General features: G+C 45.8%; 2 protein-coding genes across 2 annotated transcripts; both read right to left on the reverse strand.

Annotated features, from left to right (window-relative positions):
- Positions 1-1,543: 1,543 nt before the first annotated feature.
- LOC118791174 (receptor-type tyrosine-protein phosphatase eta-like) lies at positions 1,544-7,168 on the reverse strand. The gene is made up of 7 exons (XM_036548457.1): positions 7,144-7,168; positions 5,643-5,900; positions 4,042-4,308; positions 3,293-3,544; positions 2,530-2,799; positions 2,068-2,165; positions 1,544-1,657 (listed from the first exon to the last, which is right to left on the reverse strand). Exons 1-7 carry the CDS (start codon positions 7,166-7,168, stop codon positions 1,589-1,591), a joined length of 1,239 nt encoding a protein of 412 aa, XP_036404350.1. The 3' UTR covers positions 1,544-1,588.
- A 2,185-nt stretch (positions 7,169-9,353) lies between these two features.
- Positions 9,354-12,343, reverse strand: LOC118791175. The gene is made up of 5 exons (XM_036548458.1): positions 12,201-12,343; positions 11,878-11,940; positions 10,205-10,918; positions 9,674-9,922; positions 9,354-9,370 (listed from the first exon to the last, which is right to left on the reverse strand). Exons 2-5 carry the CDS (start codon positions 11,909-11,911, stop codon positions 9,354-9,356), a joined length of 1,014 nt encoding a protein of 337 aa, XP_036404351.1. The 5' UTR covers positions 11,912-11,940; positions 12,201-12,343.
- Positions 12,344-16,182: the final 3,839 nt, after the last annotated feature.

Raw genomic sequence — 16,182 nt, forward strand, 5'->3', positions numbered from 1 at the left:
CCAATTTACAGTGACATTATCACAGGGCTAAAGGGTCCAGAACTTTTAGGTCACAGGGTCGTAATGTACTGCTACCAGCCAAAATCTAGATACATAATTACCAACTGGCGTAATGGGCATGATTGCTACACTTCTCTCCCATTATATATTTTATTTTTCACTGTTGCTTTCAATGTATTGCAGAGACCCCCTGGAAATCAGCATAGCATTCTGGATTAGCCCATGTTTTTTCCCTAGATCAACCCCAGAGGGCATTACCACATCCCTGAAGGAGTGGAACCACTTACCAAGGTCACAATGCATTGCTACCAAGTTCTGTTCTTGCACTTTTAACAGACAGGATCGATTGCTATTCTGCTCTTGGTAGCTATGTCAACATCAACCAGAAATCAGATTGGTTACTGCAAAGCACACCTGTATTTGGCCATACAATTTAAACAAATGGATCTGTTTTAGTGCTGCTTATGGATCCACTTATGGTTCAGGGCAGTTAATTTATATTGAGTTATACTGAGCTCTTCTGACCAAAAGTTATTTTGTATAAAATGAAGTGACATTTGTTTGCATACATCAAGAACACATTCTTGGCCAGCAGACAGTTCTCAGGAGACCCTACACTTGCCCTGTACCTCCTGTCATTGTGACAGTTCAACACCAGAACTTTATTTAAAATTTCACTTAAAAAGACTGTGCTTTGTTTGCATCAGTGTCGGGTCTCAGTTATGAAAAAATTCAAGGAAAAAGTCAAAAGCTACAACACGCCTGCAATGCCACAATTTATGGACTGGCCTTTTCTGAATGTGAAAGAGGCAAACACATGCAGTCAGCTATGCAATAATGCACATTTCTTACACATTATTTGAGCACCATAATTTCAATATGTGTAATATGTTTTTTGTCTTGTGACAGCTGATTACAAGCTTGAAAATATTATCACTCTTGTCTAAGCTGAAGCACGGCATCTGTTAACATACATTACAGATGTCATTCCTTAACTTTTAAAACACTTTCCCTCATTTTTTCTTGTGGTCCGGGGTACATTTCTTTTTCATCTTGCTGTCAAAATTTGGATGAAGCAAGCAAAAACTCTTAATTTACCAGAATTATGTTTATTACAGCAAGCTGTTGGGTAAAGAATTAATTGTAAGATTTAATATGACCACTAGAAACACTAGAAACACCAAGCTCCAAACAAAAGGGGAAAAAAATCATAATCACAGTAAATGCAACAACAATGTTATTTTCACAACACACGAAGAAATCCTTGGGTTGAACTTCCCATTCATAAAACAGCTCCATATTGACAGCCTTTTCAGGACTCCATACTGCCTGTCATTCATAAATAAGTTAAGTTATTTTTATCTGCATAGCAAGAAGCAAATGCATTGCACGTGCAGTCTAAGAAGGTTAAAACTCACTGGTGTCCAGTAGGGGGCATCGTGGTATGGATTTGGAAGAGTCAGTGGAGAAGGGCCTTGTTCCAATTTAAAAATTTCAGTTTGGTAATGCATGTATCCTTTTAAGAGCAAAAGCATATTGTGTGTGTGTGTGTGTGTGCTTACGGTATGATTGTGTGCTGTGGGGGTGATCAATAATTTTTCCATTCAAGCTCCCAGAATACTTTGTCATCCAGTTTTTCCTTAAAGTAGCCCTGAAGCTGCAAAACAGACAAAGAGTGGCAAAAAGTCATTAACTGGAAATGAAAAGTCCTATTTTATAGCAATCAAATATATAATGAGGATACAGCAAATGATCCCTTCCCTCATTTTGCACAGAAGCACACAGTGCACTGCAACATACCCACTTTACACGTTTTGATCTGCTGTACTTCCACATCTGCACTTTCAACAAATCATTTGTTCATTTTCATAATGATGCAGTAGAAGGCTTTCCATAAATAGTTCAGTAAATACAGTATAATAGTGGTGGGCCAGCAAACAAATCTGGTGATTTCAGGGGGGTTGCAGGTTTGAATCAATGCAGCATGTTTGGGCACAATGACTGACATGGATCAGATGTCAAGTGTCTCTCAACAAGTGCATTAGCTTTGACGAGGCCTGCTCTCACCTGTTTGAAGACACTGTCCCGGGTGTTGTTTTTCTCACACAACAGTGGTGTTTCGCTGGAGCAGGTCATCATCAGGGTCAGGTACTTCTTGTTGGGCACTGGTAAGGAAACGGCCAGAGGGTTGGAGGAATATTACATTAGGGTACAAAAATGAGTTAGAAGAAAACCCTTGGTCAGGCACTGCACAGCTGCAGCTGACAAGATGAGCGAAGCAACTGGCGGGAGTGAGCTGGGGCCCACCAAAGCTGGAATTCCAGGTGATGGGACACCTTTGAGGGAGTTAAAACCTGAGCTGTTTTGGCAAAAACACACAAGCATGTGAAAGGGCAGCCAGAGTGCAGGACGCTGCCTGCTAGGCTAATAAAGAATGTAGTAAGCACCAGCACTAACTGAGAGCAGAACAGTCAAACAAGAGGCACACCGTGCGTGAGTGAACATGCCAAAAAGCAGACACAGCGTTACCTGTGCTAAGGGTGATGATGGCTGGGTCACTGCGGAGGGTGCCAGCCAATGTCCGGATTTCAAATGTGTATAACGTTCCTGACCGCAGCCCCCCAACAGAGACACTGTTATTCGTTACGTTGCAGCCGCCTTCGTGAGACCAATAGCTAGCGTTGTATCTCACTTCATAGGTGACTGTTTTGCCCTCCAGCCTTTGTGGGATTTGCCAGGTTACCTGGATAGCGGTCGTATTTGCAAATTTGATCGAGGGTGACGTGGGTTTGAATGGCACTGGAAGCAAAGGGGTCAAGGGTTACATGTCACAGTGAATGAATGGAGGCTCTCAAAGCACAAGCTACCCATAAGTGCTGATTGAGGACCAGATTTCCCAAAGGAAATTCTAAACTTAACTATTTGTAAACTGTATTGGCAAAAACTGGTCCTAGATCAACTGGTCCTGGACAACTTCTGCCTTCAGCCGATGGTGGGGGGCTTTATCATCCTTTTATTGGCCTGCTTCCTCTTAGAAATGGTGCTTTAAACAAGGTACGTTAGGAACACATGCACATCAGAGGATTGAATAATGACAATCAAGAAGAATTTTCAATTATTCTGTCACTGGACAAGACATATTGGGATGGCAGGTGTGCCATCTGCCAAATTACAGGTTGGCAGGGCATAGCCCATACCTATACAGCACAACAATCATGCCCCTCTGGGGTCTCATACAGAAATGATATCGCCACGGAATGCGCGATTTCGAGAGAACACAGCAAATACTCACGAGTGAACACCGCTGCAGACACGCCCTGGCTCTCCAGAGACTTCGCCACCTGTGTGTAGACAGTCACGTTGTATTCCAAAGCCGCTCCTAACTGCGAGAACGTGTACATATTTTCCTTTGTCGTGTAGGTCTTCATTTCGTCGCCGTTCAGCACGACTTTGTAGGAACAGAAGTTGCCTACGGGCGGCTCCCATGTGGCAGTGATTGAATCTTGGGTACTTTTCAGAGTTAGGTTTTTCACGGGGGCCGGGGCTGCAGGGAGGAGACGAACAGGTAGAGAGGGATCAGGCGCGCTCCTCCGCCCACTGCTTCGCGTGCCTGCTGGTTTGTATGCATGTTAGCCTGCGTCTTTGCCTGCCAGTCCGTCTCTCGATCCGTCCGTACCTGTGCCTAACGCAGAACTTACCGATACAATTCTACAAGCCCGTGCCAGTAACGGTCTTTCGCCCCACGGTAAGAAGTCGCGGTAAGGGGAATATGCTCACACTCAGTTATCTGGGAGCGTTGCTCATTTAAGGTGAATGGATAAACATGTTCTATTATGCTGGAAGTCGCTCTGGATTACAGCGTCTGTTCAATGCATGTAAAGTAATGTAATGTAATATCCCACTCCGAACTGTGCGGCGTCTCTCCACACAGTCCTGGTTTGTTTAAAATAGTCGCATGGCTTGTCGTGGGGTATTCGGGTTTTTTGACAGTTTGGTAAAGGGAAGTCGGCGATTCTCCTGTACGTAAGTCAGAGAACTCACTTGTGAAATTCTTGACCTTGACAGCCCTTCCAGCCAGCGAAGGATCCCCCGAGAACGCCACCACGTCCAGTCTATACTCGCTGCCTGGGATGAGACTGTGCACCACCACCTGCGTCTCATTTACGTTGTAATTCTCTGAAGAGGAATTTCCTTGTAAATAGGCATGTACTCTGAACCAAGAGCTTTTCCCCTCTGGACTCTTCCATCGTAGGTTGATATTCGTCGCATTTGTTCCGAGCACGGTGAGATTCTGTACCTCGCCTGGCCCTGGAATAACGGAAACAGCAATTTCATTTAGTACATGCCCGCAACATAACGCTCAATGTATGGGTCGCTTAATATATGGGTATACATGTCCAGCTGCAGATGGAGGACAACAGGTGTAGAAAACACTCAGAGCCAGGAGCCTTGAAGATACACTGCTGTGCAGCAGTGTTCCGTGCAAAAATTACCTCAGTTTAAACGCAAGCTTAAGCAGCTTTGATAAATGATAAATGATAAATTAACAGCATGGATTTTCATACTGACATTTTAAGTTTATTTCTTTTTTCCGTTTGCTTATTTATCTGTTACCTTTTAAATTTGGTATAGCAAAAAAGCACCACATATATGTAAGGTGTTAGGAGAGTAGTTTAACACTAAACCAAAAAACAAGTAGAGTTCAGTGGACACACAAGTGATAGGTCATTAGTCATCCAAAATCTTAAATGCCAAACAACTGAAATGTTTCAACATTTCACTTGCAAGCTTGGCTGTCATTGCCAGTACAATTTCATTTGCAATACAAATTCATTCTTTATTTTGTGTTGTGCTGTACTCTCAGATGAAGCAAACTTAAGAGGACTGTGGCATACCTCCAATACCTATCTGACAAAACACTGCCATTGCAGACCTAACAAGAATAAATAACTTTGCGAAGCCAGCAGGTTTGTGTGGAAAGGTGAAAAAGCAGTAAATCCAGCTAGAAGGGTTTACTTAAGGGTTAATTGTGAAAGGAGCTGGTACCTCTTTGTTTTCACCCACAGCTGGTGAAAGCACAGGCTAACAGATATTTTTGAGCTGAATTAACTGTCATCACATTGATATATGGGCCACTGGAGAGTTGGAGCACTCTGTAATAGCTTATTGTCACAGTTAGTAAGGTGTATTTCATTGCTGGAGCAAACACAGTGTCATGCTCTGTCTCTTACGCTGTTGCGGTCTTCAATTGTTTGCCCGCAGTGCATCTCTTATCCAAATACACTGATTATAAAGAAAGGTGGTCCCTAAAGCAGGGTGTGAGCCATGCCTCCAGACTGGCATAGACTTCAGTGTATGGCTGAGGTAATGGGGATCAGTGAAGCACTGGTGCAGAAGTCATAGCTGGCCCATTATATCTGGCCCGTGGGTGGTATGTTGTACTACTGTACCAATGACACGACACTATGTCGGCATAAATGACCTGTGGGGCAAACTCCAAGATGGTGTCCATCCCCACCTCGCACACCGTGAGCACGCATAAGACAGTGCATCACCCTGGATGGACACAATACACAAACAACAGCGATAATGAAAAGGTCCCCAAAGGCTCTAACGTCACAGAGCTGCTGCATTTCACTTACTGGTGTAGGCAGAGACGTTGACCGGGACTCCCATGACCAACTGGCTCTCCACTTCAGCATTGACGCTAAAAGTGTAGTGGTCGCCCGGTGTGAGGTTCTCAAACAAGTGGGTTTCAACGCGTGTGGCCTTAGTGAGGTCGGGATGACCAATCACCTGTACCGTGTAGAAGCTATGGTTTCCCACCGGCGGGTCCCAGGAGAGGAAGACGGTCTGCTCTGTGACGTCCACCACGGTGAGATTCCTGACAATATCAGGCTCTGGGGGAGAGAAACAGAGAGAGAGAGGTGGCTGCTTCTGTGGTCCTCCTCGGTTTGAAAGTGCATAACAACCCTTCATGGTCTGAGGTTTGGGGAAAATCTGAAGCAGTGCTCCACACAGGAATTATAAAATTGTGCTTATTTGATATTGTGATTTGATCTTGAATTCGGTGTGAGGAGAAATTGGTTTTTGGAAAACTTTGGTGCTGTAAATATTTCCTTCTTACCAATGAAGCTAGATTTGAACTGAACAGAAGAGAATGTAACCGTGAGGAGGAGAGTGTGTGCATACAGATGCATAAGGTCACATAAAGATTTACATATAGATGTATAAGTACTACAAAACTCAGACCTACCTACTGAAATACTAATGATCAGCATGATACCAGCAGAATGTAATTGCCTTTACATTGACCTTACACCAAACAAAAACCTCTTATAGGCAGCTGAGATGTCATATTTGTTGACACTTTCTGTGAAGGATCATATACTGTATGCAGTAAAGACAACCTATAACAATGCCATTAGATTGGCATAACAGTTTTTTAAGAACTATTTAAGATTTCATGAACATTTGTGGCAGCTGACACAGAATGTTGTAGCACCTTCACAATCTGTAAAAAGTTTAAATGACTGAAAGAAAAACATATTTCAACAAAAGAAATAAACATGAATCATTTCAGTTATGCAGCTGCCATCTTAAGTAATGATGCCACATTAAAAAGTGTGGGCTGCTACAGAGCGCATTATGTCGGCATCCATGTCTTAAGTGATTTTTCCAAAGGCATTCAGAGTTTGTACGCATCATGTATGTCACAGTAAAGCCACATGTGACAGGAATGGTGACGTAATGCACCCCATGACGGCCCATTTCTCTTTGTGATTTTTTAAAATTTAGAATGCCCAATGCTTTTTCCCCCTTTTCCCATGGGATGTGCTCTGTGAGTCATATGGGGAGGACATAGATGGACTCACAGACTGCATAACGGACTACATCAACTTCTGTGTTGATAATGTGGTCCCCACAAAGACTGTGAAGTACTTCCCCAACAACAAACCCTAGGTGACCAAGGACATTAAAGCAGTGCTGAACAGGAAGAAGGCAGCATTCAGGAGTGGAGACAGTGAGGAGATGAGGAAGGTGCGGATAGAATTGAGGGATAAGATCAAGGAGGGCTACAGAAGGAGGCTGGAGAGCAACAAAAAACACAAGGGAGGTGTGGAGTGGCATGAAAGCCATCACTGGCCAGGGACAGGTGACTGGCCATGGTATAGAAGGTGGTGTGGATGAGGCCAATGAGTTAAATCTGTTTTTTAACAGGTTTGATGATGCGGCTTCTGCCCACCCCTCCCACCCCCCAGGCCTATCCTGCAACTCCACCCCTCAACCTGCTCCATCTGCTCCACCTCCACAACTCCTCTCAATGACTCCCTGTGCTCTGGACCATCCACCCCCCCCCCCCCCCCCCCACTCCCCTCCTCCATCAGGGCTCTCTAACAGCTCCACAGGGCCAATCTCCTTTTCTTCAGAGGATGTAAGAAGGGAGCTGAGCAGGCTACACCTAGGCAAGGCAGCAGATCCTGATCTCAACCTGGTCTCAACCCTAGAGTGCTCAAAGGTTGTGCTACTTAGCTGTGTGGGGTTTTCCAGCACATCTTTAACCTGAGCCTGAACCTGTGGAAAGCATCATGCCTTGTCCCTGTTCTCAAGAAACCCCCCCCCCCCCCCCCCCGGTGACTACAGACCAGTGGCTCTGACGTCACATGTTATGAAGTCAATGGAAAGGCTGGTCCTGAAGCACCTTCGCTCCGTAGTCAAGCCATCGCTGGACCCCCTGCAATTTGCCTACCGGCCACGCATGGGTGTGGAAGATGCCATCATCTTTCTGCTGCACAGGGCCTACACCCACCTGGATGAGGCAGGCAGCACTGTGAGGGTCATGTTTTTCGACCTCTCCTGTGCTTTTAACACTAGACGACCTGCCCTGCTCAGAGATAAACTCTCAAACATGCAGGTGGATGCCCAGCTAGTGGCCTGGATTACTAACTACCTCATGGGTCAGCCACAGTATGTGAGGCTGCAGGGATGCGTGTCTGATACAATCATTAGCAGCACGGGGGCACCACAGGGGACCGTCCTGTCTCCATTCCTGTCCACCCTCTACACATCGGACTTAAGATACAGCTCACAGTCCTGCCATCTGCAGAAGTTCTCAGACGACTCTGCCATTGTGGGCTGTATCAGCGGGGAACAGGAGGCAGAGTACAGAGGGGTGGTGGACAGCTTCGTGAGGTGGTGTGAGTGGAATCACCTGGAGCTCAACATTGGGAAGACTAAGGAGCTGATGTTGGACTTCAGGAAGCAGAGGATTCCTCCGAACCCAGTCAGCATCAATGGTGCAGAGGTGGACGTTGTGGACGATAACAAATACCTGGGTGTCCACATTGGCAACAAACTCGACTGGACTAAGAACACTGCTGCTCTGTACAGGAAGGGTCAGAGCCACTTGTATTTTCTCAGGAGGCTCAGATCCTTCAATGTGTGCAGAACCATGCTGCAGATGTATTACCACTCGGTGGTGGCCAGTGTGATCTTTTATGCTGTAGTGTGCTGGGGTAGCAGGGTGAAGACAGCTTACACCAGTAGACTCAACAAGCTCATGAAGCCGTGTCTGTCCTGGGAGTGAAACTAGAGTCTCTGGGGGAGGTAGCGGAGAGGAGGATGCTGCAGAAACTATGCAGGATCATGGACAATGCCTCTCACCCCCTGTATGACACACTGCACTCATATCAGAGCACCTTCAGCCACAGGCTCAGACCACCGAAATGTGCTACGGAATGCCACAGGAAGTCATTTCTTGTGGCCATCTAACTGTACAACCCCCCCCCCCCCCCTCCTCCTCCTCCCTTATCTTATTTTATGTTTTCTCCTAATCTGGAATGCCCAAATGTGTACTTACGCAGACTTGAGTCAGAGGAAGACACTTCATGCGCAGCTTTATGCAGGGAACTGCATAAGCACACAATAGACCAGCAGGGGCACTGATGAGAAATGCAGTAGACCCTGGCCAACCTACCCTCCCCTCAGGCCCGGCACTGTGGGGGTGCTTAGGGGTGCATCACACCTCCAGATGGACCTCAGTGCACCCCCAGTTGTCTCCTTATATCCCGATGTCTACATAGTGTTTATGACTTTTTGTGCACCCCCGTGGATTGCACCCCTCTGTATTTTCTCCTGGCACCAAGCCTGACTCCCCTATATCCCTTAGCGGAACAATTCCACCACTATGGACCTCCAGTCATCATTAGAGATGATGCAGCTGGGAACGAACACAGGCCATAGTGCTCAATCATGCACTTGAGACAGCAAGTGCTTTTACTGGTTGAGTCACTTGGGTGCGCTTTAATTTGATGAATGTTAATGTAATCTTTTGTGAAGTCATTATGTAGCTCTTAGGCCTTGAAAGACCCTTCAAAAGAGGACCCCATAAGGTGATAAGTGCTCCCTTATGGTTCACTGGCAGAGCTGGGACAGGGCAGCATTTTGTTGCTTTTGTTAGCGGCGTCATTCAGGCGCTGCTGGTGAGAGTACCGTCGGGACGCTGCTGTTGTCCAGTCCTTGTCCAAGCAAGGTCCTTCACCCAAACCTGTGAGTATCCTACTATTCAAACAGAGGTTACTTACAAACTAATACCCTTAACACTGGACAAAAAAATGGGCCGGATACTAATGGCGGCGTCTTTCTCCTCCTACCCCAAGGCGCATGGACTCACTGGTGTAGAAGGAGACATTCTGCGGGTTGAGGTCCCTCCCACACTTGATGGGGAACACCTGGACCCTGTACAGCGTGCCCGCCGTGAGGTTGTCGAAGTCCATGGTGAGGTTGGTGGTATTCTGGATCAGAGTGCTGTCCCCCCTCAACTCCACCCTGTAGAGCTCGATATCCCCGGGCCCTGGCAGCCAGTTTAGCGACATGCTGTACAGGGTTACATTGGAGACGGTGGCTGTGCCATAGAAACGGTCTACGGACAGGGGGTAGCAACATGAGAGAAGGGGGGCGGGGAACAGGAAGGAAGGGAAAAAAGAAAGCATATAATGTTGTCCTCACTTGTGACTGTCAGCAGCACATTTACTTCAACATAGAAGTCTATAAATCTGGAAGGTAAACTTAAACCAATGCATACTTGCAAAAATTAACCAAAAAACTGATCAATTATACAGACATACAGACATTGAACAAAATGCTGCCCTTGAAATGGTACTGTCCTTCACTGAATGAGCAAACAGTTCCCGCTTGTGTTTACCTTCATAGCAGATATATGGTAAGTAGTCAGTGCAGTTCTTCTCTAACCACATGCCGAAGCTCAGCAGAGATACACAAAGTTTCTCTGGGACCTCTTCCTCTTCCCCCTCCACAGTGACAGTGCTGTCATTGTAAGAGGGAGTAGTCCAGTGGTCTGTGACATTGGCAGGCTCCGTGGTGTTGGGGATCTCTGGCTCCGTGTTGTTGGCAGGCGCCGTTTTGTTGGTGATGCTCGCACAGATGTCTTCGAACCGGATCACGCACACGTCGGGGTCCAGCTCGACGGTCTCTGACATGTTGGCGTAGTTGGTGATGTTGATGTCGCTCTTGCAGAAGTCCTGCAGGTGGATGCTGCACACGTTAGCCGGCGGCGGTGGCGGCGGGGACGGCGGGGGCAGCGGGGGTGATGTCGTCGGCAGCAGGGTGGGCTCGGGCTTGGGTGGAGGCTGCGGGGGCTTTGGGTGGCCCGGGTACCAGTTCTGGAAGGTCACCGGGTCATCATTGGACCACCGGGACCAGGGCATGGAGCCGTTGATGTCCTTGCGGAGGCCAACCCAGTAGTTGGAGGTCAGGTTCCGGACGATGACCTGCATGTTGTCGGCGGTGAGACTGACCAGCTCTTTGAAGCAGACCTGGCAGTGCAGCCTGGCCTCTTCCCACCCGGACTCGTTGCTCTGGAGATAGTACTGGCGCTCTGCGCCACAGCAAACACATGCTGGGGTATGAGAGAAGAGAGGGATACGCGTCAGTGAGGGAAGGGCTGGCATTCTGTGCTGAGGAGGGAGAAGAGGTAGTTCAGAGTGTACATGCGTGTGTGCGTGAGTATGTGTCTAAGCGTGTGTGTGTGTGTGTGTGAGTATGTGTCTGAGCGTGCGTGTGTGTGTGTGTGTGCGCGTGAGTATGTGTCTGAGTGTGTGTGCGTGTGCATGTGTTTGTGAGAGTATGTGCGTGTGAGAATGTGTGTGGTGTGTGTGTGCACGTGTGTGTGTAGCACAGTGGTAAGGAGCCGGGCTCGTAACCAAAAGGTTGCTGGTGCGATTCCCTGCCATGGCACCTGTTTCAATAAATATTCAGGTGTACAAATGAATAACATGTAAAAATTGTAACCTATGTAAGTTGCTCTGGATAAGAGCATCTGTGGAATGACTGTGTGGACCAGCAGACAGGGATCTATACTAATGTATGGGAATGGGCATCACTCACTAAGGAAGTGAAAAGGGGAGCATAAGGCAACAATTACATTTATTTCACAGAAATAAAAACTAGAATAGTTTACTTTATAAAAGCTGCCATTAAATCTTGACCATTAACCTTAAGGAAGCTACAGCAGTATTAATTAATGCATCACATTGTACAGATTCAGAACCTTCCCCATGCACTTTATCAAGCAGTGACTAATATGATGTAAAAAGAGACCATAATCACTTCCATCATATGCCTTTTGTTTGCATGAAGTGAAAAAAGGACACTGCAGGAAATTTTGGATTTCTTCCATGCGTCATATCTCAGCTTTAGTACAGCATTAAAAAAACACTGATACTCAGATTTTCATCTGTTCTTTCTGACTCCCAGTCTTATGTTTGACACCCAATGTCAGCAATTTCATTTGGTTTCTTAATTCTCCCGTACGCCGGTGCACTGCCAAGCATAGCATCTTAACATGAGTGGACTCACCCAGGAGAAGCAGGATTGCTGTCCTTCCTGTCATCCTGCTCACGAGCTGGGAATCTGTTTCAGCTGCAGACAGACAGACAGACAGGAGGCTAAAACAGGAGGTGTATTGCATCATTGCATCACTGAAAATATTTACTAATAGAATGGTAGCGAAAACAAGAGACCTGTTGACAGGAAAATAGACAGATACCAGTTTTTACCCAATGAAAATTCATTTATTCAATAGAAGCCATTGTTCTTTTTTAAACAATCACAGAAGCAAAGAATTTTCAGCAGAATGAAGTCGTAATTGATGTTGGCAATCGAGGCGATGCTATGTTTACCTTCACTGTGTAGTTTATGCAGGCTTGAGGTGATGCTTGGCAGTGCTCAAACTCACGGCCCCTGTGACTGATCTGAACTTCGTCCAATTCCCGCTATGGAGACCCAGGAAATGTGACCAAAATCCCGTCGATCGCTTTGGTCAGAGACACGGAGTCGATTCATGCGCTCATAACGCACTCCTTGCTTTGTCCACCCCCGCCTTGCTCTCTCCCTCTTCCTCGATGCACCTGTGTTTGAGATGAGAGCTGGAGGTGAAAATTTGCATGACTGCCTAGAACTTGCGCCTGCTTTACATGTGGCCGTTACGAGGTGGGTGGAGTTGTGAGGGAATGTGGACAGGCAGGGAAATGGCAGGAAATAAGGTATAAAGGCGAGACAAAAAAGAGCAAGGGTCAAGACTGACATGAGTCTAAGAGAGGCAAGACAAGAGCAAGAGGAGACAAAGGCAAACTATCAATGGAGTGATCGATAAATGAGCAATTGATTGGAGGGAAAACCAATGACGATGACAGAGGGCGCTGTCATAGCCCAACACACAAAACCCCAGGCATCAGCTGGGAGTTACAGCTGCAGTTGCAGCGCTAAGCATGGAACTGTGGAAGTCATTCCCAAGAGAAGTCTCAAAAAGTAGAATTCACATTTGAATTAGTATTCAAAAAGTAGATTCCTTTTGTGCTCAGACCATTTTGATTTGAACAAAATCAAGCCCCCACCAGCCACTACCTGCACCAATTCTCACCCTGCCCATACAACAATACCCCCCATCCCCCCTGCACACCAGACTACACTGATAATCAGTGAAAATGACATTCGCAGGCTCTTTCTGTCTTCATAAAGATCTTCAACAGGTCATTGGAGCTATGTAAAATTCCCTCCTGCTTCAAACGCTCCATAATTATATCAGTCCCCAAAAAACCTTGCACTCACCTCTGTAGTCATGAAGTCCTTTTTGAGAGTTTGGTGCTGGCCCACTTGAAGGAGATCACAGATCCCCTGCCTAGGGACCTATGTCTCGGCTGTGGAGATCTTCAGCTTTCTGGGAACTACAATCTCCAAAGACCTGAAGTAGGAGACCAGCACCGTCTCCATTGCCAAAAAGGCCCAGCAGAGGATATACTTTCTGTGCCAGCTGCAGAAGTTCAATCTGCCACGGGAATTGCTGGTAAAGTTCTACACAGCAATCATCGAGTCTGTCCTTACCACTTCTATAACTGTGGTAACTGTCATCAAACAAGACATCAACAAACAACAGCGCACCATCAGGACCGCAAAAAATATCATTGGAGTTAACCTGCCTGTACTCTGAGATCTTTTCAATACCAGAGCCAGAAAACAGGCAGGCATAATTATTACTGACCCTTCACATCCTGGCCACCACATATTTGAACTCCTCCCCACTGGCAGACGCCTCAGATCGCTACCCACCACAACAAGGCAACACAGGAATAGCTTCACACTGTTAAATTAGTGACTCACAGTGCAAAAGTTGTACAACTATAGTTGTGAATATCCATAGCCTGCACTCAGGTACACTTTATATCATGCTCATTGTGCAATTTGTCTATAACAATTTATTGTACAGACCCACAGCCTGCACTTCTGTACACTTTAACTTATTGTGCAGTAGCTGTTAACTTATCATACAATATCTGTTCATTTTATATATACCTCATTCATTCCATCCTTACGCCATTCCTTGTATACGTCCTGCACTACTCTTGTTGTTTGTTGTACCACTACTAGTAGATGGTATTTGTTGTCATCATCTTGAAAATCATTGTATGAAACGCACTAAGACAGACACTGGGACCGTAGTCTAATTCCTTGTATGTGCAAAAGCATGCTTGGCCAATACATGAAAATTTGATTTTGAATCAACTTTATCTTGGTTTGCCTGTGGAAGAAATTCTTTCAGATCATCAATGATCATAAATTCAGAGGACATGAGTATTAACACTATCCAAATAGATCCCACTGAGTCCTCTCCCTACATTTTCAATGCTATGGGGCTAGAACAGAAATGTGGCTTTTGCATGGTTTTGAAGCCAACCAACTGGGATGTCAGGGCACTGTATGATGACTGTTGATCAAAGGAATAGGGCCATTATTTGACCTTTTACCTGAAGACACGCAGCCCTGTCAGCCTCTCCTGCCGATTTTGTGGCATGCTTGTCATTGGTTGAGGCAGAACGTAGTGCTAGGTAAAGCCATTGACAGTTACTGTTTAAAAGCTTTACAGACAAATGTAAGTGGCTTTCCAGCCCCAATCAGGAACGGAAATTTGTGAAGACTACCTAGTTGTCACAATATCCAGTCATCACCTTTCCCAAGGACACCTATTTGATATTTGAGATTTCTATTAAAATTCAAAAGGATGAGGTCTCGCTACGGACAGCTTCTTCACCCCATTCCTTCAGACGGGGCCTGAAGACGCACCTCTTCAGACTCTACCTGGACTGACCCAGCACACAGTTGCTGCCCCCCCGCCCATCAGTGCTGTCGTAAGTTGCTGTGCTTTTTAAATTGTTTCTTGTTGCCGCCTTTACCCTGACGCTCATTGCGCCGTTTGAAGTTGTCAAAGTCCGCCGTTTGAAAGTGTATCGTATTAGTTGCCCTATAGGCTGTAATTGTACAAATCTAATAGTACTGTGTCCTCAAACAGACCTTGCTCTCAGCTGAGAACTGTCTCATTGTGGAACTGTACACATCCTGTCCCCGTACTGTCGCTATACTTGCTGTATGCACTTTTGTAAGTCGCTTTGGATAAAAGCGTCTGCTAAATAAATAAATGTAAATGTAAATGTAAACCGAGGACAGATTTAAGATAGAAGGTACCTGTACATTCATTGCAGTCACATGCAAAAGATGCAAAGGCCAACAAAAGCATAACTGTTGCATGCTCTCTACTGTCCATTTTGCATCATGCAAATCACCCGGGGGCAGAGCTGGACAGGCTCGTGTACTTTCACCCTGGAGTGGATGACACACAGATGATGTTGGTTTCCTCTAAACCCTGATTACTAAAGATACTGGGAATAGGTTCAAAACCTGTAACCATCCTCTATGCAACAACATACCGCTGTTCATCTCAGACGCACCTATAGCTGGCCAATCACTTCTAGGCCACGTAATGATGCATCTTCCACGTGACTTCCATCTCTGTCTTTTCCATTTTTACCCTTGTGTTCTAGATTATCTTCATGTTTCCTTGGACTTGCCTGCTGTCTTTTGGCTGGCAGGGTCAATTTTAAGGCCCCCACTGAGTGTCTCCTCCTGCGCCCGAATCTTCACCATTTTATCTTGTGACTCCTTGGATGATATTGGATTTCAGATGTCATGAGAGACTTTACAGCTCCTTGCTTCTTTTTCCTCTTTTGCCAACAGAAGGCTTGAGTTCATTCCTCTTCCATCTGAAATGCCCAGATGAGAAATGACGGGATGTTCTTGAATTTCACTAAACAGACTGACATCAACTCTCAGTTTCAGTTCAAAAGTGAAGCCAGCCTTCGTGTTTTCCTAGGTGTGACTGACAGATACAAGCTCACTCAGTATGTAAGCACTGATCAGAATTTCTTTAATTCTGAAATCAAATTACCACACTTGGCTTCCGAATGCAGTTATACTTACTCTTAATACGCTGATAGACACACATTGTTTAAAATCAAGCAAAGGGATTGTTTTCTCACCTGTCCTTTCGCTAATATACTGAGGGTTGATAGTTGTTTTCCTGCTACATAAAGCAGATCCCACAAGGTAAGTGTATTCCTTCTTACAGAGCTCTCTACTGAAGAGAAGTCGGTCTAAAAGGCCAATATGGGATCACACATAAAGATACCCAGTGGCAGAACTTGTGGGGAGGCAAATTCATTTTTTGTTTTGTTTGCTTTTCCGTTTATGGCATTTCAGAGTCCTACCCGGAACCACAGCTGTGTTTATACACCATGATGTGACACATTTACAAGACAAACTTCCAAACCCTAG

Source organism: Megalops cyprinoides, chromosome 16 (assembly GCF_013368585.1).
Source record: "Megalops cyprinoides isolate fMegCyp1 chromosome 16, fMegCyp1.pri, whole genome shotgun sequence".
NCBI classification, from domain to species: domain Eukaryota; kingdom Metazoa; phylum Chordata; class Actinopteri; order Elopiformes; family Megalopidae; genus Megalops; species Megalops cyprinoides.